Source organism: Fonsecaea pedrosoi (assembly GCF_000835455.1).
Source record: "Fonsecaea pedrosoi CBS 271.37 unplaced genomic scaffold supercont1.7, whole genome shotgun sequence".
NCBI lineage: Eukaryota > Fungi > Ascomycota > Eurotiomycetes > Chaetothyriales > Herpotrichiellaceae > Fonsecaea > Fonsecaea pedrosoi.
This window is the reverse complement of record NW_013550609.1, coordinates 1,098,909-1,125,266: the sequence shown is the minus strand read 5'-3', so window position 1 is coordinate 1,125,266 and position 26,358 is coordinate 1,098,909. Positions and strand designations below refer to the sequence as shown.

At 52.5% G+C, this 26,358-nt stretch overlaps 7 protein-coding genes across 7 annotated transcripts; 4 read left to right on the top strand and 3 right to left on the bottom strand.

Moving 5' to 3' along the window:
• Nucleotides 1-38: 38 nt before the first annotated feature.
• Nucleotides 39-1,526, bottom strand: Z517_10466 (uncharacterized protein; the record flags this gene model as incomplete). The annotated part of the gene is made up of 1 exon (XM_013424077.1): nt 39-1,526. The coding sequence occupies one exon, from the start codon at nt 1,524-1,526 to the stop codon at nt 39-41; it is 1,488 nt and encodes a 495-aa protein (XP_013279531.1).
• A 1,346-nt stretch (nt 1,527-2,872) lies between these two features.
• Nucleotides 2,873-6,159, bottom strand: Z517_10465 (uncharacterized protein; the record flags this gene model as incomplete). Its single annotated transcript, XM_013424076.1, has 2 exons — nt 2,873-5,244; nt 5,304-6,159. 2 exons carry the CDS (start codon nt 6,157-6,159, stop codon nt 2,873-2,875), a joined length of 3,228 nt encoding a protein of 1,075 aa, XP_013279530.1.
• A 5,065-nt stretch (nt 6,160-11,224) lies between these two features.
• On the top strand, nt 11,225-12,653 carry Z517_10464 (uncharacterized protein; the record flags this gene model as incomplete). Its single annotated transcript, XM_013424075.1, has 5 exons — nt 11,225-11,309; nt 11,368-11,424; nt 11,480-11,605; nt 11,659-11,868; nt 11,923-12,653. 5 exons carry the CDS (start codon nt 11,225-11,227, stop codon nt 12,651-12,653), a joined length of 1,209 nt encoding a protein of 402 aa, XP_013279529.1.
• A 1,069-nt stretch (nt 12,654-13,722) lies between these two features.
• Nucleotides 13,723-15,423, bottom strand: Z517_10463 (uncharacterized protein; the record flags this gene model as incomplete). The annotated part of the gene is made up of 5 exons (XM_013424074.1): nt 13,723-14,067; nt 14,165-14,397; nt 14,592-14,748; nt 14,909-15,015; nt 15,123-15,423. 5 exons carry the CDS (start codon nt 15,421-15,423, stop codon nt 13,723-13,725), a joined length of 1,143 nt encoding a protein of 380 aa, XP_013279528.1.
• Nucleotides 15,424-18,433: 3,010 nt separating this feature from the next.
• Nucleotides 18,434-20,305, top strand: Z517_10462 (uncharacterized protein; the record flags this gene model as incomplete). Its single annotated transcript, XM_013424073.1, has 7 exons — nt 18,434-18,706; nt 18,758-19,021; nt 19,094-19,188; nt 19,246-19,292; nt 19,353-19,542; nt 19,592-19,962; nt 20,052-20,305. 7 exons carry the CDS (start codon nt 18,434-18,436, stop codon nt 20,303-20,305), a joined length of 1,494 nt encoding a protein of 497 aa, XP_013279527.1.
• Nucleotides 20,306-22,114: 1,809 nt separating this feature from the next.
• Nucleotides 22,115-23,319, top strand: Z517_10461 (uncharacterized protein; the record flags this gene model as incomplete). Its single annotated transcript, XM_013424072.1, has 2 exons — nt 22,115-22,510; nt 22,564-23,319. The coding sequence occupies 2 exons, from the start codon at nt 22,115-22,117 to the stop codon at nt 23,317-23,319; spliced, it is 1,152 nt and encodes a 383-aa protein (XP_013279526.1).
• Nucleotides 23,320-23,894: 575 nt separating this feature from the next.
• Z517_10460 (uncharacterized protein) lies at nt 23,895-25,354 on the top strand (the record flags this gene model as incomplete). Its single annotated transcript, XM_013424071.1, has 2 exons — nt 23,895-24,470; nt 24,680-25,354. The coding sequence occupies 2 exons, from the start codon at nt 23,895-23,897 to the stop codon at nt 25,352-25,354; spliced, it is 1,251 nt and encodes a 416-aa protein (XP_013279525.1).
• Nucleotides 25,355-26,358: the final 1,004 nt, after the last annotated feature.

Below are 26,358 nucleotides of genomic sequence, written 5' to 3'. Positions count from 1 at the left end.
CCGCCTCCAGGCACTGTTGAGAATGTCGTTCCTCCCATTCAACGCCTCAGTTCCGCGAATATGTACGGGAAAATAACCTCGCAAGCCTTCAAGAACAACAATAACCCCTGAAACATGCTGAGAGGCAACAAAAGCCATCCGTTCTCCCGAACAAGTACCCAGATACTCAACAACGCCACGCTAAAGAAGTGATAAAACAGTACAAAAGGTTGCGGGATGATGCCTGCCAGTAACCCCACGGGTTCGTCGACGCATTTGCCGCCCAGTTGGAAATACCGGAAACACCCCTTTTGGAGGTACTTGAGTTGCCAGTCACTGGCGGCAAAAAGCGAGTACAGCGCTTGAGCCAGGATGTTGATGACCGAGCTCAGATTCTTGCGTTGCCAGTGAAATGTGCGGAATTGCCGGAGGACGAGCCGAGTGTCTGCGAGATCAGGGACATTTGCGGGAGAGAGTAAGTCGGAGAGTAAGACGACATCAGTCAAAGCGACCGTCATGCCGCCGCCAGTCAAGGGATGGCGCATGTTCAGAGCATCACCGAGGATGGCTAGACCTGGGGTTGTATTGGTCGTCGGAGGGAGAAAGGAATTGGGCATGCTTCGAAGGCTGCCTTTCTGCAGAGCGGCCTCAAACGACGGTTGCACCATAGCGGGTAGCGATGGGAGCACCACCTTCTGTAGATGACCTTTGACGCCACCATTCGTCGTCGACATAGATGCTAAACCGTCTGGAATATCCACCAGTGCTCGCGTCTCGTGAGTGCCGATCTGATACAGCAGAACAGGGGCATTGTCTCCCAAGACCACTGTGCCATGCTGTGGGATCGGGAGAGGACAGTCGATCAGTTCCAGCCCCCAAAATTTTGACTTGATCTGAGGCGTGTGCGAAATGTATGATTTTCGAAATTTGGAGGCATATCCGTCGCAGACAACGGTCAGTGACGCAAAGAAATAATCCTTTTGTGTTTTTTGTGTGATGGATTCGGCCCCAAGAACTTCGCCGTTGTGAGAGGACACAATGAGTGAAGTGGCCTCGGTTTCGAAGACGGTAATGTTGGGATGTGACATGGCTGCTGCGCGCAACCGAGACACGAATCGACCATGGTGGAATGACCGTCCCTCTGCCCTCTTGCCGTTGCCTGCCACTTCGGAACTTCGATCCCGTGTGTGCCGCCTCGAGGTAGGATATGGAATGGGCACCTGCTCATCATAGTAAACCACGGTATACCCCTTCACCGGAATCGCATCGATATCGTCGAGCGTGTGTCGCAAGCCCAGTTTCGTCAATGCCTCGAGACCGCCTGGTTGTAGAAGTTCTCCGACGATGCGATCCGGCTCTTTCAACGATTTCTCGAGTAGGATGACACTGCGTCCTTGGTTGGCCAGCGCCACTGCCAATGAGCACCCCACGATGCCCGCGCCCACGATAACCACGTCGGCATCGTGATGTACCTTTCGTCTCTCTTCCTGGAAGTCTGACCCCGACTCCACCGAGGACTCCGAAGGGGTGTCGAGTATAAGAGGCATGGTAGGAAACGGAGAGGGTGGAAACAAGTGGTCGCAAGGGGGCGTTATCTAGACATGAACCAGCGGTGTTGAGATCGTCGAAGAAATGGTCTTTTAAGATGCGACCCCCTGTGGTGGAGGACGATGGCTTCTGTGGCGTGAGGCGTGGTGTGATAGACAACAGACGAGTTCAGCAGAGTCTCAAGAAGTGGCAGTGGCACTGACTGCATGCCGCGTTCTGCTGAGTGGTGACGACCTCCACATGCGTTGATTGAAATGAGAGAGTCGACGGGACCACAGTAAAATTGCTGGACAATCGGTCATTGGCCCGCACGTATCAAGCGAGGAATAAATCGAGTGAATCATGCAAGGCACGACAGTTGGTTTTGTCTGGGTTCCGGATCGTACGAGCCAGTCCATGATCATTGGTCAGCCTCGTCCTGCTACAAGCGCCTTGGCATATCAGCCTCGTCCGCACCCAAGGACTATATTGGCAGTCTCACAGCATCGAGCACCTCATCCCTCGTAAAGGAGAAGTACCGAGTTACAAGTACATTGCATCGGCGGCCTCTTGGGGTTTAAGAATGTTCACGTCCTCCTCGTTCATTCTCTCTAATCTGCTCATCTACTGTCCCGCTGTCTCCAATAGCCCCCCGGGCATCATCTGACAATTTCCCATTTGAGCCCAACCTCGGCCTTGCCCCCCTTCCACTCGCTTTGTATCGCCTCAGCAGTGTGCTGAAGGCCTGCGAAATCTGACGTTTTTGGTACCGCCCTTGCTCTATTCTCCCACAACTTTCAACAATCAAAAGAGGAAAGAAAAAGGAAAGGGGAAACAATGTCCCCACGACTGGCTGGGGTCGCAATGGATCCATTTCTATTGCCCAATCTCATGATCGTCCGGCTTCCGCCTTTTGCAAAACATCAATAAAGCTTTGGAGCGAGGCCGTGAGCTGCGCCTACCTGTCAAAACGGCGCCGCTTTCCCTGGATTCCTCGGGCCATTCTTCGAAAGATCCAGCCCTTCAGTCCAGCCGTATATGTGAATGCATCCCGCAGCTTTCGGGGGTATGTGGTAACGTCCCTTGGGTACTGAAAAAACGCCGCTGCCATCCTCATGCGCTGAGCCCCGGTCAGGGATGCTGCTTCCTGCTAGATTGACAAACGCCAACAAATTTTGTCCATGCATAACCCAAAATCCATAGAACGACTAGATGTGTGCTGTTGATATCATAAATGCTGTCCCTTGTCGATCTGGTTCGCGACATGGTGTCAGAGCCCAATATTCGAGCCTGACAGGACGGCGTCTCAATGAGGTGGACAAGCCAAATAAGCTGCAGATCATGGCAAAATTCTGCAAAGGAGCGCCTAGCCGCCTTTCCGTAAGGACTCGTCGGCAGGGAGGGTTTCTCCTACAGAAGGATTCGGCGTCTGAGCATCATTCTCCGATTTGACCGTCTTTCTTTTATTCTTTTTCTTCTTCTGGGTTTGCCAGCCGCTTGGTCCACCGGCATTCGGAACAGAATTGACATGACTGGATCCGTGATTTGAAGATCCTGAAGTCCCGTTGGTTCTGGATGCTAGGGGTCTGGTCGCATCACGATGCTCACCATTCACCAAAAGTGTTTGCCCATCGGATGAGGGCCCATTCTGGCTGGGATGACCCTTGATATCCTTTGGTAAAAAGCTCTCCCCGTCAAATTTCTCAACTCTTGGGGACGGCGTGCGGACTTCCTCCACAGAGGAGAGTTGCCGATCAAGAGACCAGGCTGGGCCGACCGCTTTCATCGTAGTGAGGACACTCATCCCCACCGATTCCCCTACACCGGCCACTTGGTCCTGCAATCCCTCCTTTGGACTCTTTGCCATGGCTCTCAAGGGTAAATAGCCATTCACAAAATCTGGAGCAGCGTTGGTTGAATGCTGGACGTGATTTCGAGGCCCACTGGGGCTGATGGGAGAAGTCTTCCCGTGTGCATTGCAGTCGAAAGCGTCTTGAGATTGTTCGTCTGAGCTTGATGGCGTGTCAAATGCCAGGTCCTCGGACGTGGATGCGCTGAAATTGATATGATCTTCAGGGTCATTGAATGAGTGGGTGGTACGCCTTCGGAGCGGTGAATTGATGGAGCCATCCACTATCAGGGGCCCGGCCCTAGGTTTCGGTGGGGTGGGTTCAATATTGCTGGCTTCACCATTCCTCGGCTCCTGCTCTGCTTCGGCTTGCACTTCCACCGAGGCAGTAGAGATCGTTTGAAGTGGCGGGGTGTGCATCGTCCCAGACGGTCGGGTCGATGCTGGAGCAAGTCGGGGAGATAGACCCCCGTTCTGAATAGCAAGGCCAACGTGTGAAGGGATGGGAGAGATTGCGGTGCTCTGAGTATAAGCAGATAATGACGGCGATTGACCGACATAATATCCGAGATACTCAGCTGGCCTCCGTACTGCATCATAAATTGATCCAGTCATGCCATAGCCATTCTCCATGTAACCCATGTACGGTTCTTGAGACGTCGACGATGAGGACGACCTCCGTCCGATCGAAGGATCCTGAAGGCTTGCAATATCCGGTCGTTGCAAATGTCCTAGAGAAGTGAGTGGCACCGCGCGTGCAGGCTGTGACTGCGCTCGCAGGGAACCTCCTGTAGATGATTGCGTTACTGATGTTCGCCGTGAATACCTTCGAGTGTCTGGGATCCCCGAATTTAGTCTCGGTGACGGAGGGTTTGTTGCCACACCCTGGCTTGGTTGGCTTGCAGAGAGATACGGCGATCGAGGAAAGCCGTGCTGATACAGGGGTGCTGACATGGGAGCTCGGCCAATGCCGTTGACCTGTGGGTTGGATCCAAGATCAAGACCATCATCCGGGACAAATTGACCATATCCCGCAGATTGACTATAAGCCGCCATTAGACCTCTTTGCCGAAGATTCTGTTGATAGAGCTGCATCCTAAGCTCCTGCTCCTGAAGCTGAAGGTATTGGTATTGTTGGAAGAGCTGGTCGTGCAGGAGATGTTGCTGGTGCTGTTGTTGAAGCTGCAACTCATGGGTGTTCATCTGAAACGGGGGATTGCGCAAGTAGTTGGGATTTCGTGCAGTGGGATTTGACGACCGCCGGGGATTGCGACTCATTTGACCCAGATTCCTGCCGCCACCTCGAGACGCATTACGAGCTCCTCGTGACGGTGGGTTCGGAGGCTGCGGGATCACGGGCCGCGCTGAAGGTGGCACAAAGTGTTCAGAGGGCTTGATCTCATCGGGAGGATGCACAAACTGTTCGCAGCATTCTGTCAGTTTCCCTTCTCCCAACAGCTCAAACGCCCGCCGTAATTCCAGGTGGATCCCTCGCATCGAGGTATCGTCTGCGGTGTTGGCCAGGTTTCTTGATACGTTGAAAGGTTCCTCGACACAAAGACGATTGTCCTGGAGAAGGTGCCACGACTTCTCAACCTTGGACAGTACCCGACCCAGCCGCACCGATACCACGCTTTGCTCAAAGTCGAGCTCGTGCCCGTAATAACGGAAGAAGTGGAACAACAGTTCTCCCAAGGAGGACTGATTGCGACTGCCAAAATCTTTATGAGCGTCCACATTGCGATCGAACGAAACGTTCACTCCAGCCACCTCTTTCGGTTGCAAATTAGGCTGCTGTTGCAAAGTAGGCAAGATTGGGGGGTCTCTTGTTTGCAGAAAATTCAAGGCCAGACATATCCACGTATACGAGCTAAGTGTGCCTCCAAGGGCTTGGGGACCATCAGCACCACAGTCGCAAAGTCAAGAAATCCGAGACAAGACAACATACCAGCGTCATTCAACATCCTTCGTTTCGCCCAGTATTTGATGATCATGGCCAATGGCCTCACTCGGCTGTCAATGCTGACATAGGTCCGGACTAATTGCGTATTCTCCAAAGCCAGGGGGTTGTTGACATTGATGTCGCAAGCGACGTGTAACTCAGGATCCCAGATCTTGACGATTGGCACCTTGGCGGAAGAGACACACACGACTCTTTCCATCCCATGTTTTGCCAGGAGGTCTGCGATGTTGCAAACTCGCTCCATCTCCTTGCAATCAGTGGTGATGCAGATATCAACATCGGAATCCGACGTGCCTAGGTTGTTCCCTGTTGAGCCAAAGACATTGACTTTGATTGATGATGTCGGCCACCTTCCACGAAGTATCTCGTCGAGTTTCTCAATGAACCTTGACCGACGCCCTTCACTCTCGGCAGTGGGTTGTAGTTCTTCATAGAGCTTTTGCATGTCCTGTGTTAGTGTTTCATTCTCCTCGTGGGTCAACCTTGTTTTCAATTCGGACTTATCCTTTTCCAATGGATCTGGTCCCAGTGAATAGGGAACACGCCGCCGAGCTCTCTGCATACCAGTCTCATATTTACAACCTCCGTACTGTTTCCGGCTGGCCGGGGGCGTATGGCTCTTGTCAGATGGCAGCGATCGAGGAGAACTGGGTTTTGCTGGAGGTTCCGGGGACAGAGAGGTCCTTGTATGAGAACGGGACTCGCTTCGCTGAAAGGGGGTGGAGGGCATCGATTTGGAATTTGAAGAGAGGTGATGTGAGCGTCGTACAGGCTGTGAGGGACTTGTACTCGACTCCATTTCCATGTTTGGCTTGAGAGCCTGAGCAGACGGAGCGGTCATCGGTGCAGATATACTGTTTCCCTCATCTTTCGGCACTCTGTAAGTCATATGACGGGCCAGAGCAAAACTGGGCTCGAAGTGCCTTGATTGAAACAATCGCCACGAGACCGGTCGCGCTAGTTCCGAGAATGTATATCGTCTGTTCTCTTTTGTTTAAAGCAGTATAGATTTTCGAGATCACCACCGTCCAATCGCGATTTTGAGCGAGTTCTGATGACGGCTTCGGGATGGACTGGCCAAGTGCTGCATACAAGCGTTCCAGAGTAACAAGGAGTACCGGGTTTTACAAATGGTGTGGCGCGACACACAACCGACTTGCTTTTTCTTTCCTGTGAACAACACTAGCCAGCCAGGGCAAGGAGACCTCGTCTGTGTCGAGGATTGTCTGAGTAAGCCCGTCGAGGGCGGCGAGGTGAAAGAGGGATTGGTCGGCGGATCTGTAAGTGAGTCGAGACCAGACCGATGTTTAGAAAGGCGTAGAGCCGCAGTGCAAGTTACAATGAGGAAGACTTCGAGAGACGGAGGACTTTGGAACTGGGCAGGAGGTTGCTGGGATTTCTGCTCGAGGTGGGAGAGGAGAATACGGGGGGCGGTGGCGTAGAAATTTGGTGATATACAGAATTGAGAATGCGAGCAGAAGTAGGATAGGGCCTCTAGGCGCGTGTCAAGAGGGAAGATATGTCGAGGATGGGACGAGGATAGAGTCGACAAGAAAGTGGTTCGAGCAGGTAGGTGATGGGTGGAAGTGGTCGAGGTGCGAGGTTGCAGAGAGATGATCCTCGCTTGTTCCTGGCTGCGGTGCAGTGCACTGACTACAATGGAGGACCGTAACTGGGAGAGGAGACTTGTGGCCGTCCGGCCGCGCTATGGGTGCTATGGGGAGCTTAGGGCTACGGGTGCTGGCCTGTGGGAACTGGCAGACTGGGTAGCAGTTGTACGGAGCAGAGCGAGCCCGCGGCGGCGGCGAGGGTCTCCGAACAAGTCTCAACGCCCGTGGCTTGCGGGTGGATCAACCAGAGAAAAAGTTCCCCCCTCAATACGGTCATTAGTGCGCCAGCAACCAGTTTACAAACAGGGCCTTTTCTTCACGGCTAGAATGGACTCTTTTATTCAGGCGTTGGATCTGTCTCGAGCAGCTGTGGTACGATTGATGGCGACACCGCGCAGAACCGCGCAAATTGAACAAACAGCCCACGGCCAACAACCAACAGTCATCAACTAGCAGGCCAGCATGGCGGTGTCCGTCGTCTTCAGCCGTCTATCTTTGTACCTACATATGACCGTCACGTTTTCAGATCCTAGTGTCTCGTTTTCAGCTTCACCAAATACACACCGGTGGTGACGGGGTTCCATCTGCAGTTGACCAGGGACCAAGATGCGCAGCTGCGGAAGTTAGCTACGCTACACAGCATTGCAAGGCAAGACAAAGCAAAGCAGGCCTATGGCCCGGAAAACAGGGTGAGAAAGCCAGCCAAGTTCATTTTCCACGATGCCTAATGCCTGAGGTCTTAGAATCCCCGTTGCCTGCTCACCCAGACCCCTAATCTCCCTGGCCCTGCTTCGCTCATCCTGACCGGTCTTTGGAGATGAGAATTGTGCGGTATACCACCACAATCTATACATAACAAGGTGGGTTATATACGGTATGCTCAGTAACAGTATATGTGCCCTGTCAGATTCCACTAGCGCGTCGCGTTCGATAGGATACCGCGTTGATTGCTTTTTGAAGAGGTTGATCATCCGTCTGAATGGCCAACATGGCGTCGCCAGGGTCACGGCCAGAAAGCAAATTCCAAACCTTCCCAATCATGCTTGGTCCAAACCACGAGTCCACGTTTTCGGATGAGATTGTCCAAAGGCTTGGTAGACACGGTAGGCCAATGTCGGATCTGCGCCTCAAAAACCCGATGAGTAAGACGCCCGCGATCCTTCCTCCTTTTTACCATACTCGTACACAACCCTTTTCGAGGGACGAGGGGTGTCAGCGGTGCTCAGCCTTGAATGTCCCTGCCGCCCTGCCTGCTGCCGGCTGGATGCAGACCGGTGATCTGAAAAGCTGTCTTAAGATTCTGACCGCCCAACACGCTGCCTGCTCGTGCCAATTATAGACCTAGCGCCCTCCTCCGCAATTTTGGGCACCGTTGCCACTAAGAGGCTAGGCTGACTTAACGGGCACACTGTAATGGTGTTGGTGTTTTGGTCTAGCGGAAGAACCCCTGAGACCATTAGAGAAAAGAAGTGGTGCGTGAGGCCCAATTCTACGAGACACCTAGAGCACGGGGCAGTCCTCGCTCCGTGCAGGAAGAGTGCTTCATCTTTTTTGGCGAGCAAGGCCACTTTCTTGTCGCCCCTATTCTTGAACTCTTCTATTTTGTTCACGGCGCATGTCCATGTTTACCTAGCTCGACCCACGTCCTTTAATATTAATACTCTGCAGCCTCGGATTTTCGGCTGTTGTGGTCCTCGCGAGCCATGAGTCGTTGGTGGGAACCGCATGATGGGAACGTATCAAAATAATAGCTTCAAGAGGTTGTTCTGTATACGACGGGACAACCATATCTGACCTTTGCACCAAATTGGTATTGGCTCTAATCACGGGCGCAGAATTGCACATCACGCCCACACCGACCAGCTATCCCGTACACATACCAGTACAAGGTATAGGTTCTTGATGTCTGGCTGCACGTGTAAGTATCTTTACTACCTGCGAGTATGTAGGAGGGCCAGTTGACCAATTGTGGGCACCGATTACGGCTTTTGGTCAACTGCTCAGTACATCTACGAGGTACTCAGTGCTCGTACTCATACAAGAACCGTGTATGTACCCCGTACTAGAGCTTAAGAGTCGCTTTTGCAGTCGCGAAACCTCAATGATTTGTGGAACCATCCGAAATTTGAGGACTAGGTCCAAGTTACCAATCTGACCGAATCACGCGCAGGAGCCAGGGTTTCTCAGATTCGAGGAGCTCTTGCACTGGACCGATCAGGTGTCTGGGGAGATGCCTGTGCGCTCTCCTCTGTACAACGAACTAAAAAGGACGGCTGCATGAGGTGGCTGTTGGTTCTCTGGTGGTTTGCTGCAGCCGATGCGTGACGAACATGCGTTTGATGGTAATCTTCAGCGTTTGTCTATGCCATTTCTGGAGAATGAGCGCCCTCCACGACCTCGTGGACCATGTGACGAACAAAGGAGTGGCATGGCAATAGCCTGTTGTTAGGGTTCTCGAAAGCACCAGTGGGACAAGTTACCAGTGGACCGGAAGACTCGGATTGGTAGATGCAGAACATGCAGAGCCCTTGGAACCGTTAAGGCCATTGACAATGAAAGATGCGCCCGGCCTGGGACGGGAACGACAACTGTCACTTGCATTGGTCTCCATTGGCACCAATGGGTTGAGATTGTGGTTGCAGCCTTTGCGTCATAGGATCTTCGTCCTGATTCTTTGCAAGATGTGTAGTAGTTTGGCAACACCCTCTTTGCACTGAACCTGTACCCATAGTGAACGTCGGACTCATCGCAGTAGTCGGTGGCCGGCAGGGAAATTGACCAAAGCAAATATTGCTTCAAAATGTCCCCCACCTACACAAGAACAACAATTTACTGGCCATTCCAGAGGTCTCCACCACGGAGAGACAATTTGCTTCGACAAGCGTTCGACGATGGAATACTCATGAAAACGACCCTGGCTCGGCTTCGACTTCTTTTCCTCATCTAGATCCGCCTGGAATGCTCGTGGGAGGGCCGATCTCGAGGGGGGTCCTGAGGCTGGTAGAGCTCGCCAATTATCATTATTCATTTTGCTTCTCAGTACTCCTGGAACTTGTAGGTGTTCGACGTGTGGAGAGGTTTTCTGGGTCTGGCATTGCCGATGACCCGGCGACACAGATTTAGCCGGTCATCGTTAGCTCGTGGGTAGTGATGGTCGGTGATGACCCGCCTGCGCTCGGTGTTCGCTGAGCTATTCTCTAGCACAGAAGATGAGGAAGGATGAGGAGGAAGGGCGACTCCCGGTAGGAGAAGGAGAAGAGCGAGGGAGATGACGAGAGATAAAAGAGCGAGTAGGAAGATGCTCGTGATTGCAGTTCAGGAGAAGGACTCTGAGCTAGCTGGGAGGTACAAAGTCTTGGGATTGGGATGCCACGGATGTCTCCCTCCCAGTAGGTACTCGGTACTTGGGTATCTATGCACTGAGTGCGCGGTGCTCTCAGTACTCCCCAGTTCTCCCCCCACATTTTTTGATTGTACCTAGGCAAGTAGTTTTAGGTGGTCTTGAAGCCTACAGGTAGTAGTAGCCCGTGGTCATGAGGGGGCCCTTTTTTGCCTTCGACAGGCCCTGCGAATTTCCCTGTCGGAAAAAGTCGTCCTGATCCTGAACTCGCAGAAACATTTTTTTAACCCTCATCTCCATCTTTCTCCGCCTGCGCTTCCTTTTCCTTTTGTCCCCCCTATCCTCCCCCGTTCCTTATATCTCTTTTTGTGTCGCCTGCCGCCTCCCGCTGCAGTGCGGGCTTTCCGTTCACGATCAGTCTTCCTCTCGCGCGGTACTCGTTTCTGTCAAACTGCCACCTGCGATCTGCGAGAATCCGAGCTCGGCTCCTGGTTGATCTGTAAGTCGCCTCACATTCTCTCCAGTCGCCTTCCATTCCCGTGGCCACCCCCGGGGGGCAATTCGACCGATCCTACAGAAGCCACCATTGGCTCGAGTTGGGCGAACCGATCCCTCGAGAAAAATGAACTCTCTCCCCACCCACATCCTCGCACCAAACCCAGCGTACCAGAATTTCCCCCAAAACCAAAGAACCGGACGGACCACACACATACACCACATGTCCAACCCCTCTTCCCTCCAAACCCGCAGGTTTTCTCTCTTTCGATCTCTAGCCAGTCGCATCCAGCCTAATCATTGTCCATTTGTCTGCAACTTCTAATCGACTCATCTATTCTATAGCTCGTCGTCGCCTTATAAGAATAAATACCCTCCCGTCACGGTCGACTCTATAATCTCGGTTGGAGGATCGCTCGAGTCTCTGCTGCAAAGAGGGATCGGATAGAAAATTGAGAGACATGTCGTTCTCATACGAGCCTCAAGGATGGCAGGCGCCGGTTCGGCAGCCTTCGTGGGAACAACCGCCTCCACCATCAAGATCAGGTGCGTGATTTCCGCATCTCACAAAAGACATTGCTTGAACCTGACAATTCCATCACAGGCGCCAGCTCCACCTCTCAACGCGAAGATGGCAACGCTTTTGCCATTCAATTCGAAGGTGCGATGATTGCCACTAGGAGCTGTCACTTCAAGGGACTGACGTGAGAAACCAGAGGTTGATAGGGCAATGGACAATCTTCTCAAAAGTGGCAAATTTTACGGCGGCGGCGGTGGTGGTGGTGGTGGTGGTGGACAACGCCCAATGCCAGGCGGCCCGATGCGCCCAGGGGTGGACTATGGTATGTGCTCTCAGTATTCTGCGCACAGTAGATGAGGAACTCATCCTATGCAGGTCCCCGAATGCACGGAGGCCGCCATCCTGTTGGCGACTTTGACCCCTCGCGTCCACACCCGGGCTCGAATCTCCAGAACTTTTATGCCGCGCAAAGGCATCAAGGCCGTCACAGCGATGCCGATCAAATGATGCAAGCTAAAAGGAGGATGGCAGCTCAGCGCGAGCGTGAGCTTCGCAACTATCACCAAGAACAGCAATACAATCGGAGTGAGCATCGCCTTCCCGGCCGTGCAACAGGGCACCACACTGAGACTGGAACAGGTCTACTGGCAGAAATGTCGTCCAACAAATCCGATCGTTCAATGAGCCCTAGCACATTGAGTGAGGAAGGTCGCCGGGAGCTGATTGCTCGTCAGCATCGCGCGTTGTACGGCGGTGATCCCGCGGCTTTTGTGGGACAAGTGCCGTTTTCCACCGAGGACACCAACCGAGATCAAGGGGGGCCGGTCTCGGGCAATGCACCCGGGGCTCCTCGTGGCCCTTCTCCTCGCACCTCTGATCCTTTTGGCGGGCCAGGTCAGGCCTCGCAAGGTGACTCCGGTTCTCAGGGCCCGTCCGCAGGTGCGGAAGCTTCTCGTGCTGAAAAGGCAACATCTCCATCCGCGCAATCTTCGGGTTTCGGTACGTTTGATGGTTCCATTCAAGCTTCTGGCAAGGTGCCCACGCCACCGACTGGTGAAGAGCCATCGCACTCACGGCAGATTTCCAAATCCACCACGGCCCCCGTCAGTGGCGGCATGGGGCCAATTGGCAGCCGTCCCAATGTGCAACAGGCACCTAACCAATCGATCAACAAGCGCACGACGTCCCCTCTGCCTTCTTCTTTGGGATACGGGTTCGGCTCTAATGAACAAAATGCTGATCGCGCAGGATCGGCCAACTCGAACTCGAATGCGCAGAAAGAGTCATCGAATTCCGGAATAGGTGCTTGGGGGACAGGCAGCGGAGTTTGGGGGTCCAACAAGATCGGTACAACCTCAGTTTGGGGTTAAATGACTTATGAAGACTACGACCTGGACATGACATGTTTTGTATGCGCGGAGTTGTGTTGCTCTTTGAAGCATATCTTCGGTGTACAGGGCATTGCATAGGTGGGAGTGCTTGTGGTTCGTTATGTACGTCGGGGTCTTCATGATGCTTCCACATAGCGTGCTCAGGGGAAGGGGATCCTTTTGCAGCGGTCTTTCAGTCGTTTAGCGTGTGGTCATGGTGCCTCAGCTATGATTGTGAGGTGACGGGGAGGAATGGAGATCTGGGCAACATGTCGATTATCCAAAAATCAAGGAGGGAATCTTACGGGTATTGGGCTGGTCTTCGGAGTCATTGACAATGGCATCGAAGCATGATGGGTGGCAATGGAGACAAAGAAATGGGTTTCTTTGGTTCGCGGCCGTGGGAGGGGTTTGCAGCACTTTCAACGGGGCAGTTGTTCGATGTGCTCTTCAGAGGAACATGGTTGGTGTCGACGTTCCCCTCTTGAAAGCATGGCGTTGAGGAAAGGGGGCTGGTTGGTGAGACGGTGATCCTCTTTTCCAAGAGCAAGAATCGAGGGGGGTGTTTTTCCTTTTTTCTTTTGACATCTGGACTCGGGTTATGGAGGGATCTGCATATGGAGGTTGTTCTTCACCATCGCGTAATCGTCGCTGCTCTTGGATATTTGTTGTTTTTGGTCTGGTATATTTGGTCTGGCTTTGGATTTGGGAAAGGTCAAAACTGCGCATTTACTACCCTGGAAAAGGAGGACCGAGTTGCAAAGGAGTCTCTTGAGGAGAAAAGGGAACGAACCCAGCAGAACCAGTGTTGATGGTATTCATATAAGGAGTGATATTGGCGGATGAATATGGCTACCGAGAGTCTGGAGGCAGTCGACTCCTTGTCATCCTTTTTTTTTTCCGATCAATTGTTCTGTCTGGTTTATGTCTTGTGTCCTTCCGTGGTCCTCGTGCTGTCATGGTTCTATCATTGGTTTGACACATTCAGCTCGTCGTAGATTCTCTCTGCCTCAATCTCCTTGTCCTGGTGGCCTTCACCCGTCGCAACCCAGTCCGCAACGCCTGGTTTTCAATGCCACTCGACCGCCTGACCCTTCTGGCTACTCAGGCGCACCAGCTCGATTAGCCGGATACCGTCGCGCGACTGCTCGGGCTTGACGGCGATGTCGGCCTGGCCGCGCACGGCGTCCCTCAGGTTCTCGTAGAAGCCCAGCCAGTGGCCCGGGACGGTCGGGTAGCGGCCCACGAACAGCTTGAAGTCCGGCTCGTAGATCTGGTGCGCGTGGTCGAAGGCGTGCTCGCCCTTGGTCGTCAGCAGGCCGTACAGGTGCGGTGGTTCATGGCCGAAGTTTGGGTCCGTCGCCGGCATGGACGGCGTCGAGAGGATCTGTTCTTCTTGGATGCATGTGCCGTGCTTTCCCGTGATGAGAGATGTTAGATGACATGTAACAGGAGAGGGAGAGATGGAAGAAGGAGAAAGATGGGGAGGGCAGAGGAAAAGAGAGAATTACCTTGACAAACGACCCTTTCGTGCCCCGGACAAAGTACTTCAGCTGGTCCTTCATCGTCGACACCACCATCGTCTTCACCGTCACCAGCAGCTCCTGCTGCGGTCCGTCGTACTGTAAGATCGCCGTGAAGCTGTCCTCGATCTCGCTGTCGATGCCGCGGAGCACGCGCAGGAACCCCGTCACCGACTTGGGCCGCCCGAAGAGCAGCAGGGCTTGGTCGAGCGTGTGGCTTCCTGGCAGAGGGGAACCCCGCGTCGTTAGAATGGTTACACGAACAACGATCAATCTTGAATCCAGCTCTTGGGTGGCACACAACCACCCTTTTCCCTGAACAAGGGAACGGCGGGACATGCGCCCAAAGGAAAGGTTGTGGTTGTGTGATGAAATGAGCAAACGAGAAGAGGGAGAAAAAAGGAAAAAGATATACCTAGACCAAAAGTCATGCCGTCTCCCGGCGAATACTCCTTCTTATTCATGCCTCGCATCCAAAACGGAAAGTCGACGTCGTAGTGGATCTCGCATTCTTTGATGGTCCCAAAGGCGTCCTTGTCGAGCAGGTGGCGGAGAGTGAGGAAGTCGTTGTCCTAGAGAAACGAAAAAGCCCGTTGGTATCTGGTGGGGAAAGATTCCATCCTTTGCGCCTCCGGCCAGAGAGGGGGTGGGGGGGGGATATGGAGAGAAGATACCACCTCGTTGAATGTGATACAAGGACGACGGGGCTATCCTTGCAAGTGATTTACTTACCCATCTTCGATTTTGGAAAACTGTCAAGATCTTGCCAGTCTTCTTTGCCAGGGAGATGAGGTGATCGGCCTCTTCTGTCGTCCGGGTGAAAGGCTTTTCTACAACAACTGTTTTCACAATATCCCCAATAGATGTTTAGAACCTCTCGTCGTGTGTGGGATCAAAACTCCCATAGGGACAGTCTCGGGGGAGAATGTGGGAGAGAAACGCATACCGTGCTTCCCAGCGTTCAGGGCCTTCTCGGCATACTCTGCATGCGTATCCTGCTTGCTGCACACAATCACCACGTCGATGTCCTTGTCGGCGAAGAAGTTGTCTGCGCTGCGATAGTGCTTGACGCTGGGGTAGTCGACCGTGCAATGCGAGCCGGGTTCTGCGGTCTTGGGATCCTTTGGCGCCTCAGTTCGTTGGAAGAAGGCGACCACCTTGAAGTCCGGGCACGCGTTGATGAACGGCAGATGGAAGCATTTGGCGGAGAAGCCATAGCCTATGACGCCGAGACGAATTGGCTCCATTGATGTTGTCAAGCCTGAATACTTACAGTATATCGATCGGATGTCACAGTTGTCGTGTCAGACACAAACCTTGAGATATGTCCAGTCTGATCGTATTCGTTTTGAGGCAAAGACAATATTATCAGGGCACTCAAGATGCAGTTGGGTGTTTTAGTCCCTCGTTCACTCTTCTCGGCCCATAATCGCCTGATGTCGTGTATGTACGCTCTGTATTCCGTACGCGATCCGGCTAAATGCAGCCAGTAATTCAGCCGCTCGGAGAGACACCGTGGGGTGACGATTTGGAGTTGTTCGTTCACAAAGACAAGTCGTCCTCGGTATCTCTGCCGACCCGGGCCCGGGGTTAGCGCGCAGTTCTTTTACTCCAGGTACGAAGGACCTGGACACGCTAGGCAGATCGATCGAGGCTGTCTAGATCTGCATTCACATCTGTAAAAGTGTTAGAAGTCCTCTTGGGGTGTTCTCGCACGCTGCGGATGCAGGGTCTCCATTGAGATGCCGGCGAAAGTGGCAACGAAGCACACAGGCTTTCCTTGCTCACAATAAGCGGCTACCATATCGAAGCAGCGATGCAGTGGCACCAACTCTGGGAGAGCGACACATTCATTTCCAGTAATTGCATTCGATATTTTCAACAGACAGTTCATTTCTTTGGAGGCTTGGACCGCTGCGTACAGCATGAGGTGGAATGTTTGATGGACTTTTGGAGACGGGTCATGGTCGGCGTGTCAACATGGCTACCAGTCTTCATTCACAGGTAGGGATGTATCTTTGTGCTGTTAGCAAAGGAGGGACCAGAAAAAGTAGTCATGGAAGAACGTCGAATTCCTGGGACAGAATTCGAGGGAAGTCCTGGAATATCCAACATGTTCGCTCCGGACGATGGTGTGGTACGACGCCCTGCTCCTATCAAGTGGATCTTCATCTCGGGATGTCCATGCTTTTGTTGACTGATAACTGTTGAGACATGCAGACGTACAACCTTGGCAAGATTGTGTAAAAGTGATCGGTGGTTGTAGATTTAACCAAGTTTGCAGTCAACGCAATACGCGAGAGCAACAGCAAAGCAAGACAGCACTTCATCGGTGTAAGGCAGCAAAGAATTCCTCCATCAACGCGTGGACTTGATGCAGGAGAATCAACAAATCATACCTGACATTCAGCTGAGGCGAAAAAGTCAATAGACACTGGGTGGTGGCTGCGTTGAGGGTGGCATGACATTTCTGCTCGGCGCAGAATCTATAGGCCGATGCCGGGTCGTCTAAGCTAGGGTACTGGTATGTCACAGACCATGTCTTGCCATGACCTTGACATGGATCATGCATGTTGGGTTCTGGAAGGGAGAAGAAGACCGGACGCAGGGAGACATGTGCAGTATTCCTTCAGACGATGCGATGGAAGCCGCGGTTCATCCTCCTCGTGGCTCGTGAATGCATTCTCGGATTGCTGTCCTTCTAAGCCCTGATAGGTCTCTGAAGGGCGACATCTGGGGAAAGACCCGACTCAACAGTTTTCCATCACCTGTGATAGGATGCGAGTGTTGTGGATACGAGCGCTCGGGTTCATCTGAGGAAAGCCTCCAAGCCCAAGTGACATGTGAACGATTCACACCAGTTTTCCAGGGACCGAAGGCTTTGAATCTCCAGGATTGATAAGCTGATATCGCTGGGACACCATGCCTGAAAGGGCGGACCGGGAAAAGGGCCACGAAGCGCGCTCTCCGAGTGGTTGCACTCGTGTCGTCACGTAAAGGGAGACGCGAGAATCCCAAACCGATATCTGACCACCTCCCCGTGTCGAGGCAAAACATCTTAAGATCCAGAAGTTCTAGAATGTCGTGTTCGGACGGGAGGATTTTCCCATTCTATTTCTTGGGCACCGCTTGGCCGCCAGCCTCTTGCGATGGCTTGAATGGCTACTGGATGCAGTCCAAGAATCCCTGGCCAAGACCAGAGGAAGAATCCCATTCCGCTCTTGGCGCTTTGGCTTGGCATGGCCGCTAGGGATCTTGATCTCTCGGCGCTCGGGTCCACCGTTACATTTTCTCTTCTACCAAGATATGCTTTTGATTGTCTTTTTCACCCGTGCCAGCCTGATTAAGCACATGCTCCGTGCATGGCACACGTTTGCCTAGATCTTAGAAAGCACATTTGCAATTGCCATATTCTGCCTTCCCCTTGACCGATCATCTGAAGGTGCATGTACTTGCAGCAAAAATACACACTGAGTGACCTCATTGGTCTCAAAACTTATCTGTCCATGCGGGAGCATTTCCGCATCAGATGTGGGTGCCACCGACTCAGGGGCTTGTGCCAACTCTGTCACTCCTGCTCCCGCCTCTGCCTTGCCTGCAGAACCTGTTCCCATCACATCTTCTCCGGACCCAACCTGGACAACTCGAGCAATCCTCCTCGTGCCAAGCACAGCCACATCATTCGGCAGTACCTGACGGCATCCTGGACTGGGGAGATTGTCCTATTACATCGTTGCTTGTATCCTTTTGGTGTTGTAAGTCGATCCCGCCATGCCATCATTCCGTATGGTGGTGACGACTTTGGACACAGACGCCTGGTATGCCCAGACAGTCCTTTCTGAATCATCCCTTTTGTCCGAACAGACGAGATTAGCAAGGTGATAGAGGCTGGTCAAAACGTTGAGGGGTGAGCTCATCTAAATGCCGTGGCGAAAACGGACGGGACATATGGTGAGTGGACCTGGGGAGAGAGCCTGGAGCAATGCGGAGCAAGGCGAGTTACACGGGGAAGTGGACAATCGCCCTCTCTTGTGTCCCTCCCTCATCAGCGGTGAGTGCTCCCATCGGGCGTCTATATATTGTCTGCTGTGACCCAGCCGACTGTTCAATTTCCTACGTGGCTTCCCATCTCTTTGTGCTCTCTAGTTGTTTCCTACGACACTTTAGTCTGTGATTGCTGTTACACAGAACCAGGTGGCCGGTACATCTCTCTCTCTTCCTACGAAACATCTTCCATTATCCACATCAGAAGACAAGATGAGTACCACACAGGTTGAGATCCCCATCGAGAGCCCCGACAGCAAAGATGTCGGAGCAAAGATTGAGATGCTGGAATCGGCATCCTCGAGCTCCCAGGACTTGGGCTTCGATGTCAAGGCCACCAAGAAGCTGATCAGGAAGATTGACTGGACGCTTCTCCCATTCCTCTCCCTCCTCTATCTTCTCAGCTTCCTCGACCGCACCAACATTGGAAACGCCCGGCTCGCCGGTCTCGAGGAGGACCTTGGAATGTCTGGCTTGGACTATAATGTATACTCAAACCTGGCCCCTGCATATGTTATCATGCTCACAATGGTATAGGTGGCCCTGTCTATCTTCTTTCCCTTCTACGTCCTTGTCGAGCCACTCTCCAATCTCATGATGAAGCGGACACGACCTTCAATTTGGATTCCATCTATCATGGTTGCATGGGGAGTCTGCACAACTCTCATGGGTCTTGTTGAGAACTTTCCCGGACTTCTCGCTGCTCGTGCTGCATTGGGCATTGCAGAAGGTGGTCTATTTCCCGGCGTGACCTTCTACATCACCATGTGGTACAAGCGCCATGAATGTGGTCTCAGGATGGTGAGTGCTGGCCGCAGCTACTTCACTGCCTACACTCCGCTGTATTGCTTTGTCTGACCGCCGCATCTACAGGCTATCTTTTTCTCTGCAGCCACGGCCGCGGGTGCTTTTGGTGGTCTCTTGGCACGTGGCATCATCGAAATGGATGGAGTCGGTGGGAAGGCTGGGTAGGTTGGGCCTCAAACACATGCTGTGAGTTGCGAAAATGGCTTACAAGAATGCAGGTGGTCTTGGATCTTCATCCTCGAGGGCCTTTTGACTCTTGCTGTTGGTGAGTTCCAATCTTTTAATGGCAATCGAACCAGGACGTAAGCTAATGTGTCCGTATCAGCTATCGTTGCGTTCTGGACCATGAACGACTATCCTTCCACTGCAAAGTTCCTTGCTCCGGAGGAACGACACGAAGTATCTCGACGTCTAGAACGAGACCGAAGCTCCCTTGCCGATGAGTTCAACATGAAATATTGCTGGGATGCTCTCAAGGATTGGAAGATCTGGGTTCATATGTTTATTACCATTGGGTAAGCCGCACATTGCAGGTCTAACCTACGCCCACTGACCGGACTCTAGCATCTATACTCCTTTGTACTCGGTCTCGCTCTTCTTGCCGACAATCGTCAAGACATTGAACTACACGAACGAGACTGCACAGCTCATGACGGTTCCGCCATACATTGTCGCCTGCTTCTGCTGCATCACCGGAGGTTATGCCGCCGACAGGCTCAAGACGCGCGGGCTTTTTATGATCGGGTTCAACTTCACAGCGTTGATCGGCCTCATCATGCTTATTTCATCCCAGAATCCTCACGTCAAATACGCTGGGTGCTTTTTCTTCGTGGCGGGAATTTATCCTAATGTTCCCCAAGGTGTTGCCTGGAACGGCAATAATATTGGTGGTTCTCTCAAGAGAGCAGTGGGCATTGCGATGCATGTGGGCTTTGGTAAGTTTTTGCCCCCTGTTGGAGAGTCCGAAGGCGATAAATATTCCCCCCTGGAATTCCAACATAACTCTGACGCTGCGTCCTCCTAGGCAACCTCGGTGGCGCCATTGCCGGATTCATCTACCTCAGTTCCGACTCTCCCAAGTTCATCAAGGGTCACGCCATCTTGATCGGCATGCTCACCATGAGCACGTGCCTGCAGGTCTTCATGACCATTTACCTGCGGCGTGAAAACGCCCGCCGAGACCGCGAGTATAAACCCCTCGAGCAGTACACCGAGATGGACAAGTTCGCCGAGAGGGAGAAGGGCGACAACGCTACCTTCTTCCGTTACACCGTTTGAGTTGATTGATTGATGTTCGGGCGATATTTTCAGGTGTTGGAATGCATGCACAGACAGCATGGCTGATGAGTTTAGATAAGAGGGGATGAAAATACCATAGGCGGGCACGGAATAGACAGCCCCCCGTGTAAGACGGGCCTTTCCAGAATGGGATTCCAATTCGTGAAAGAATAGCACATGGCATTTGACCCTTCTTTCCCTTTGGTGCTCGACACTTTGCTCCGTACAAAGGGCTGGCTTCGCTCAAAAGGCGGTGCGCCGTGCTTGCGCAGGACACGTCCGAGGGAGAAGATACAATTGGACGAATAATTCACCGATCAACTTAATCGCGGACAGGAGCGCAGTACGTGGGACACTTATATCTGAAACGCAGCGGCACTTGCGCCTGACATTTCCAGACGAGATTCTGTCAAGGTTGCCATGGAGGCTCAAGACATCAAAGTCAACCGGGTCTATTTGGTATCGTGCATGGATTCGCGGACTCCTGGCGTCGCTGCAGCAGCAAAAATGATGTAAGAACGAGGCGGCTGAGAGTAGCAGTGAGATCTCCAAAGTCGTTCGACAGTGTCCTCATTTCGGTGCGAGAGAGGGCCCTATGCTTCGACAGTATTGCGAACGTGGTATGGTCTTTTACGGACAGCTGGGATGAACATCAACGCAACCACGGGAAACATCACGAAGGGGATGATATCAGAGGCGCTGTTAGCTTGGGAAAAGTTGGAAGATAAAAGGCAAAGTGATAATTATGGTGCCAAAGTTCCCGTTGATACGACATGCATGGTTCCTAACTTCCTCTTGCCAAAGTCATGGTCTCGGGAGTCGGTGTATCAGCTCGGTGAGGCTGAGGAGGATGCAACCAGGGAGAAAGGGGGGGAAGGAGGAAAGGGGTTGATATTACCAGATAAGGATCTATAAGCGAGAAGCTTGGCATGAAAAAGCTTAAACACACAAACTCTGAGCGGTTCCACGTGATTGGCAAAACCCCACTTTCTGAGTGGCTGTGCCGTTACCAACTTCGCATCACCATCATTCCTCAATCCCACGAATAATGTATGCCAAAGGGCCTCACTCGAAACATGACCTCAGACTCGCCGCCGGCCACTCACGTTACAGCAGATACTCCAAAATAGCCCCTACCATTCCGCAAACATGCTAAGCGCGAACTACTTTTGATTCCTCGGGCCCATCCAACGCCTTACTTGGCAACACTTGCAGTGCGTGAAGGCGGGTAATCAGCGAAGTTCTCACACACTCTTTCTTTTTCCATAGCGCCACATCGTTACCTTTTCCCTTTCTGAACGCTGACTAGAACGGTGTACAGGGACGTTGCAAGACGCAGACACTTTCCGACGATACCACAGGAACCAAATCCGCCCAAAGTATCGCCTGCAGCTCGGCTCACTGCTCGTCTAGCGCAATTCCCATGCGCCAAACGACCATCTTGCCCCTCTGCAGGTTCAAACGATCCACCCCCTGAACCTCGTGCGCCAGCCAGTCGAGGAACAGAGCCTCGCAGTTCGCGCGACGCAAACTCCCTCAGTTCCAACCCCTGCCTCTGGCCTATATTATCACGGTCAATCGCCCTCCTACACCATGGCGACTCATTACCGCATTCCAGAAAAAGAGCCTTTGCTCGCCGCTCATTCCAGGCGCCCCCAGCAGGGAGGTGAATCCTCTTCTCACACTCATTTAGAGAAACAGTCGGATCCGCCATCTTTTCCACAGTCTACTCCTTTAAGTCCTCGTCGCTGGGGCAAAGACAATCATTTGTTTTCACTTTCGTTGCAAACTCAGATTTTACTCGGAATCATGGTCGCCATTCCCACGTATCTCTTGGCCTCGTCGGCCGTGTCCAGCCTGGGGCCGCTGACCCCTCGTAATTCGGTTATACGATCACCGGACCCATCGCCACAGTCATCTTCGTCAACTCTATTGTCGGACCCTGATTCCTCGAGTCCTTTCGCCTCTATCCTGGGACCTCACATCTCATCCAATTTCCCTGACCCTGCTATCATTTATGTTGACGGCGTGTCGTATGCTTTTGCGACCAATAACCGGGCCGCGCCGCCGGATCTGGTCCACGTTCAGGTGGCCACGTCAACGGACAATCAGACGTGGACCCTGCTCGATCATCATGACGCTCTCCCTACTCTAGGGTCATGGGAGACAGGCGCTGGTGTTTGGGCCCCGGATGTGGTTCAATTGGTGAGCAACGCGGAACATATCATTCAGGGTTCAGAGTCTAATATTCGAGGCAGGATGATGGATCATTTGTCCTCTACTATTCGGATAATGTCGTCTGGTCCCCTGCACATCACTGTGTGGGTGCAGCAACTTCTCAGAATGTTCTGGGACCCTATGTCCCACTTAACACTCCTTTCGCTTGCCCGGACGTCAACGCGCTCGGTGGGGCTATCGACCCCGACGGCTTCCTCGATGAGTCTACCAACAAGCGATATGTCGTCTACAAAGTCGATGGAAACTCCATTGGCCACGGCGGCTCCTGTGGCAACAGCGTTGAACCCATCGTCGCAACACCTCTCATGCTCCAGGAGGTCGGCCCTGACGGCATCACTCTCATTGGAGATGCTGTTCAGATTCTGGATCGCGACGAGCTTGACGGCCCATTGATCGAGGCGCCGGCACTCCATCGTTCCGACGAAGGAATCTACTTCTTGTTCTTCAGCAGCAACTGCTTTACGACACCTAAATACGACGTCTCTTATGCTACTGCGACGAACATTTGGGGCCCTTACACGAAATCAAGCCGTCCATTGCTTGTTACTAGCGATGCAGACCTCACTGGACCTGGTGGAATGGACATCATCAAGGGCGGCAATATGATTCTCTTCCATGGTCATATGACCATCAACAACGACCCCACGATCAAGAAAGAGGCAGAGACCCTTGCAGCCTCAAAGAACACCACGATCAATAAAGTGAACCTGCCTTTAGTCCGAGGTATGTGGTCTGGCACCACAACCTTCCAAGGCACAGACGTCTTACTATCGTGATCATTCCTCCTGGGCCACCACTATTTCTATACACTTTCCTATACTACGTCTCTTTGGTCATTCTGTTGCAGCGTTCAAGCGAACCTTGTTTTTGTGTCTATGGAACATATACCGTTTGAGGTGGCATCCTGGTTTGAGCTTGATGAAGCAAGTGTGCGAACATCAAGGTTTTTATATGAGGAACGAGATCAAAATCAGAGCATAGAAGCTGGAGAATATGTAACATTACCTAACACTTTGACATGAATTATGGAAATAAACTCGTGCTTTGCATGCTCGTAGATATGGGATGTCCGCTTAGAGCACTCTAGATCCTCTAAGACGTTTACGGTTAGAGGATAATAGAGACTAACAACTAAAGAGGCAAGTTCGCCGATGCCAATCCAAAGCTGGCTCCCGTAATTTTCATGCTCCGTATATTTTCGACTGCGCTGCTAGTACTTGAGTAACAACAATTCCACGTCTTTTCTATTCTTGTGGATATATCGCGTTGTGTCTACAGCGACGCTTTGCGCGTCTCCAATGATCTCCTTACCAAATCCTTAGTCCACACTGCCCACACAATTCGCGGCAATATGCCTCCCCGAATATCTCCCACCGCAGTCTCTCGAACCTTTCCGACCACACCCACAATCCACACTCATTGCAAATCATGCTTCCAGCGAGCCTTTTCCTCAACCCCTTCGCAGTCCCAGACTAAACTCCGAGAGCAATTCTGGCTATGGCTCCGCGGACCCGGAGAGAACTTCCGCCACCCCCTTCCGGGGTCGACGAATTACCTGTCTGCATACGACAAGAGAGGAAACCTCATTCGCGGCAGAGGCCAAGAGCCGTCAGGAGAGTCCGTAAAGGAAAAGAGCCCGGACGATGCCGTGACGGCCGATGAAGAAGCTCTCGAAGCAGCTGTTGCGGAACATGAGCAGGAATACAAGCTCCCTAAAGAGTCTCTGGATGATCTACGGCCGTTTCCCTGGAACAAGAATTTTGTGAGCCAGAGTATTCTGTCCGAGGATCTCAGAACCGAGATCTGGGAACGAGTGCAACGACAGGGCAAGTCGGTGAGGCAGGTTTCGATGGAGATGGGCGTGGATATGAGAAGGGTAGCCGCAGTGGTGAGGCTGGTAGAGGTCGAAAGGAGGATGAGGACAGAGGTAAGCACATCTTTCGCCTTCACTTGCGCTTCTCGACGGCCTTCCTGTGATGAACAACCAGATCGATTAGTCTTCCAGACTTCCAAGCATGGTGATTTCCAAACCAAATTACAACTCTCTGAATTTGCAAAGGCACAAACACAGCACAGTACTCCTTCGTTTTACTTTCTGAAGATCAAAGCTGACGTTGTGTTTCTGTTGCCTTCCAGGGCAAACCTCTCGCTATCCCGTACGCTCGTGCCGTCCACGGTATGGTGCCGCTCACGACTCTCAACCCAACGACGCGCTTGCCCCACGAGCCTCATGAGTCTATCAATGATTTAGAACAGCATCCCCTCACCTTTCCACAAATCTTCTATCCAGCCTCGGAGTCACGTGCCTTCAACCGTACCGATGCAGGAAGAGTGTTTAGTGGTGCACCACGACTTACCGATGAGCGAGAGAACGCCATCAATGAAGGAGTCCACGAGGCGTGGCGGGATTCCAAACCCGAGATTATTGGCCGACCGGGCCATACACGCACAGTGTTGAAACCAGCAGACTCACGCATTCCACATCCGCATTTGATCGCATTTGAGAAGGACAAACTGAACCGCTCGCTCACGCCACTCGAGAGACGCGCACGCCATCGTGAGCGCTTGCAGAAGGATGAAGAGAGACGGCGAGCTCTGAAGGAAAAGTTGCAGCAGGAGGAGGAAAGCAAGAAGACGAGGATTGACGTGGGCAGGTGGCAGTTTGTGGTCACAGAAGTACAGAGTACCCGACAAGGAACCGGTCTGGATGGCCGGGGCTCTGGTAAGGGCGCGGTGGGCCAAAGATACGGTGTGCCCAGCCAGGAGAGGAAGAAGGGCCAAGTCAAGATTCCTGTCAAAGTGGATGTGTAGGTCTGGAGACGACGTTGAGGGCCATTGAGCGGACACCGGATCCAAACTCTAGACAATGAGTGCGTGGACAGTCAAGGGGCAGGGTCTGAAAAGCGACATTCTTATGTTGCTGAGAAACCCCTGGTCCAGATCGAGGTTGACCGTGAGCGACGTCTACAGAACAGGTCAGGATATTGTCCTGTGCACGCGCCGTCCCGATCTTCGTGGTCACGTCTCTTTGGTTTCCCCACTGGTCGATGGGTGATTGTGACTATGACTGACTGTGCATGGCATATCAATCTATCTATCTTATCACACAGCCAACACCCGAGGTCCTCGCCCAGACTTTTGCGATGGATTAGGTATATGTACATTATGCCGTGGCGTGGAGCGTGGAGCATTGTCTGCCAGCCCGGCCCTGCCCATCCTCGTTTCGAGGCTCGACCGGCCGAGATCGATACGCCGCGCTAGATTCTTTGTATAGTACAAAACAAATCATTTCAATGTCAATCGATCGATACCTAGCTAAGGATGTATGTGTGTAGGTATTGAAGGTACCTAGACCGATGCCTACTACATAGTCTATGTACAGCATATGGAACTGAGCATTAATCAAGTAAGTGGTTAACCTGACTGACTTGTTTGAACACTTGGGGGTTTCTTTTCCCTTCTTATTGTTCTTCAGGTCATTCCATTACATGTTGCATTACGAGGTATATCTTGCATTCATGGAAGAAAACGTCACAAAAGTCGTGTGCGCGCAATAAAGCGTGTGTGGTGGCAAGGCGTGATTCATCAAATCCCCCCCCCCTCCCCCCCCTCCCCAAAAGGCGTGGTAGGACGACATGTGTAGACCACCCTGGGTATGTAATATGTGGTTGGTATGTCTGTCCCTTTGTGAATTGGGTCGTTGTTCGTTCTGACCCGTTCCTTTCCTTTGTGTTTCCGCCTGTCCTGTCCCGTCCTATCCCATTCCACCCCAGCCTGTCCGACCCAGTCCTGTCCTGGTCTAGGTATGGGTAATC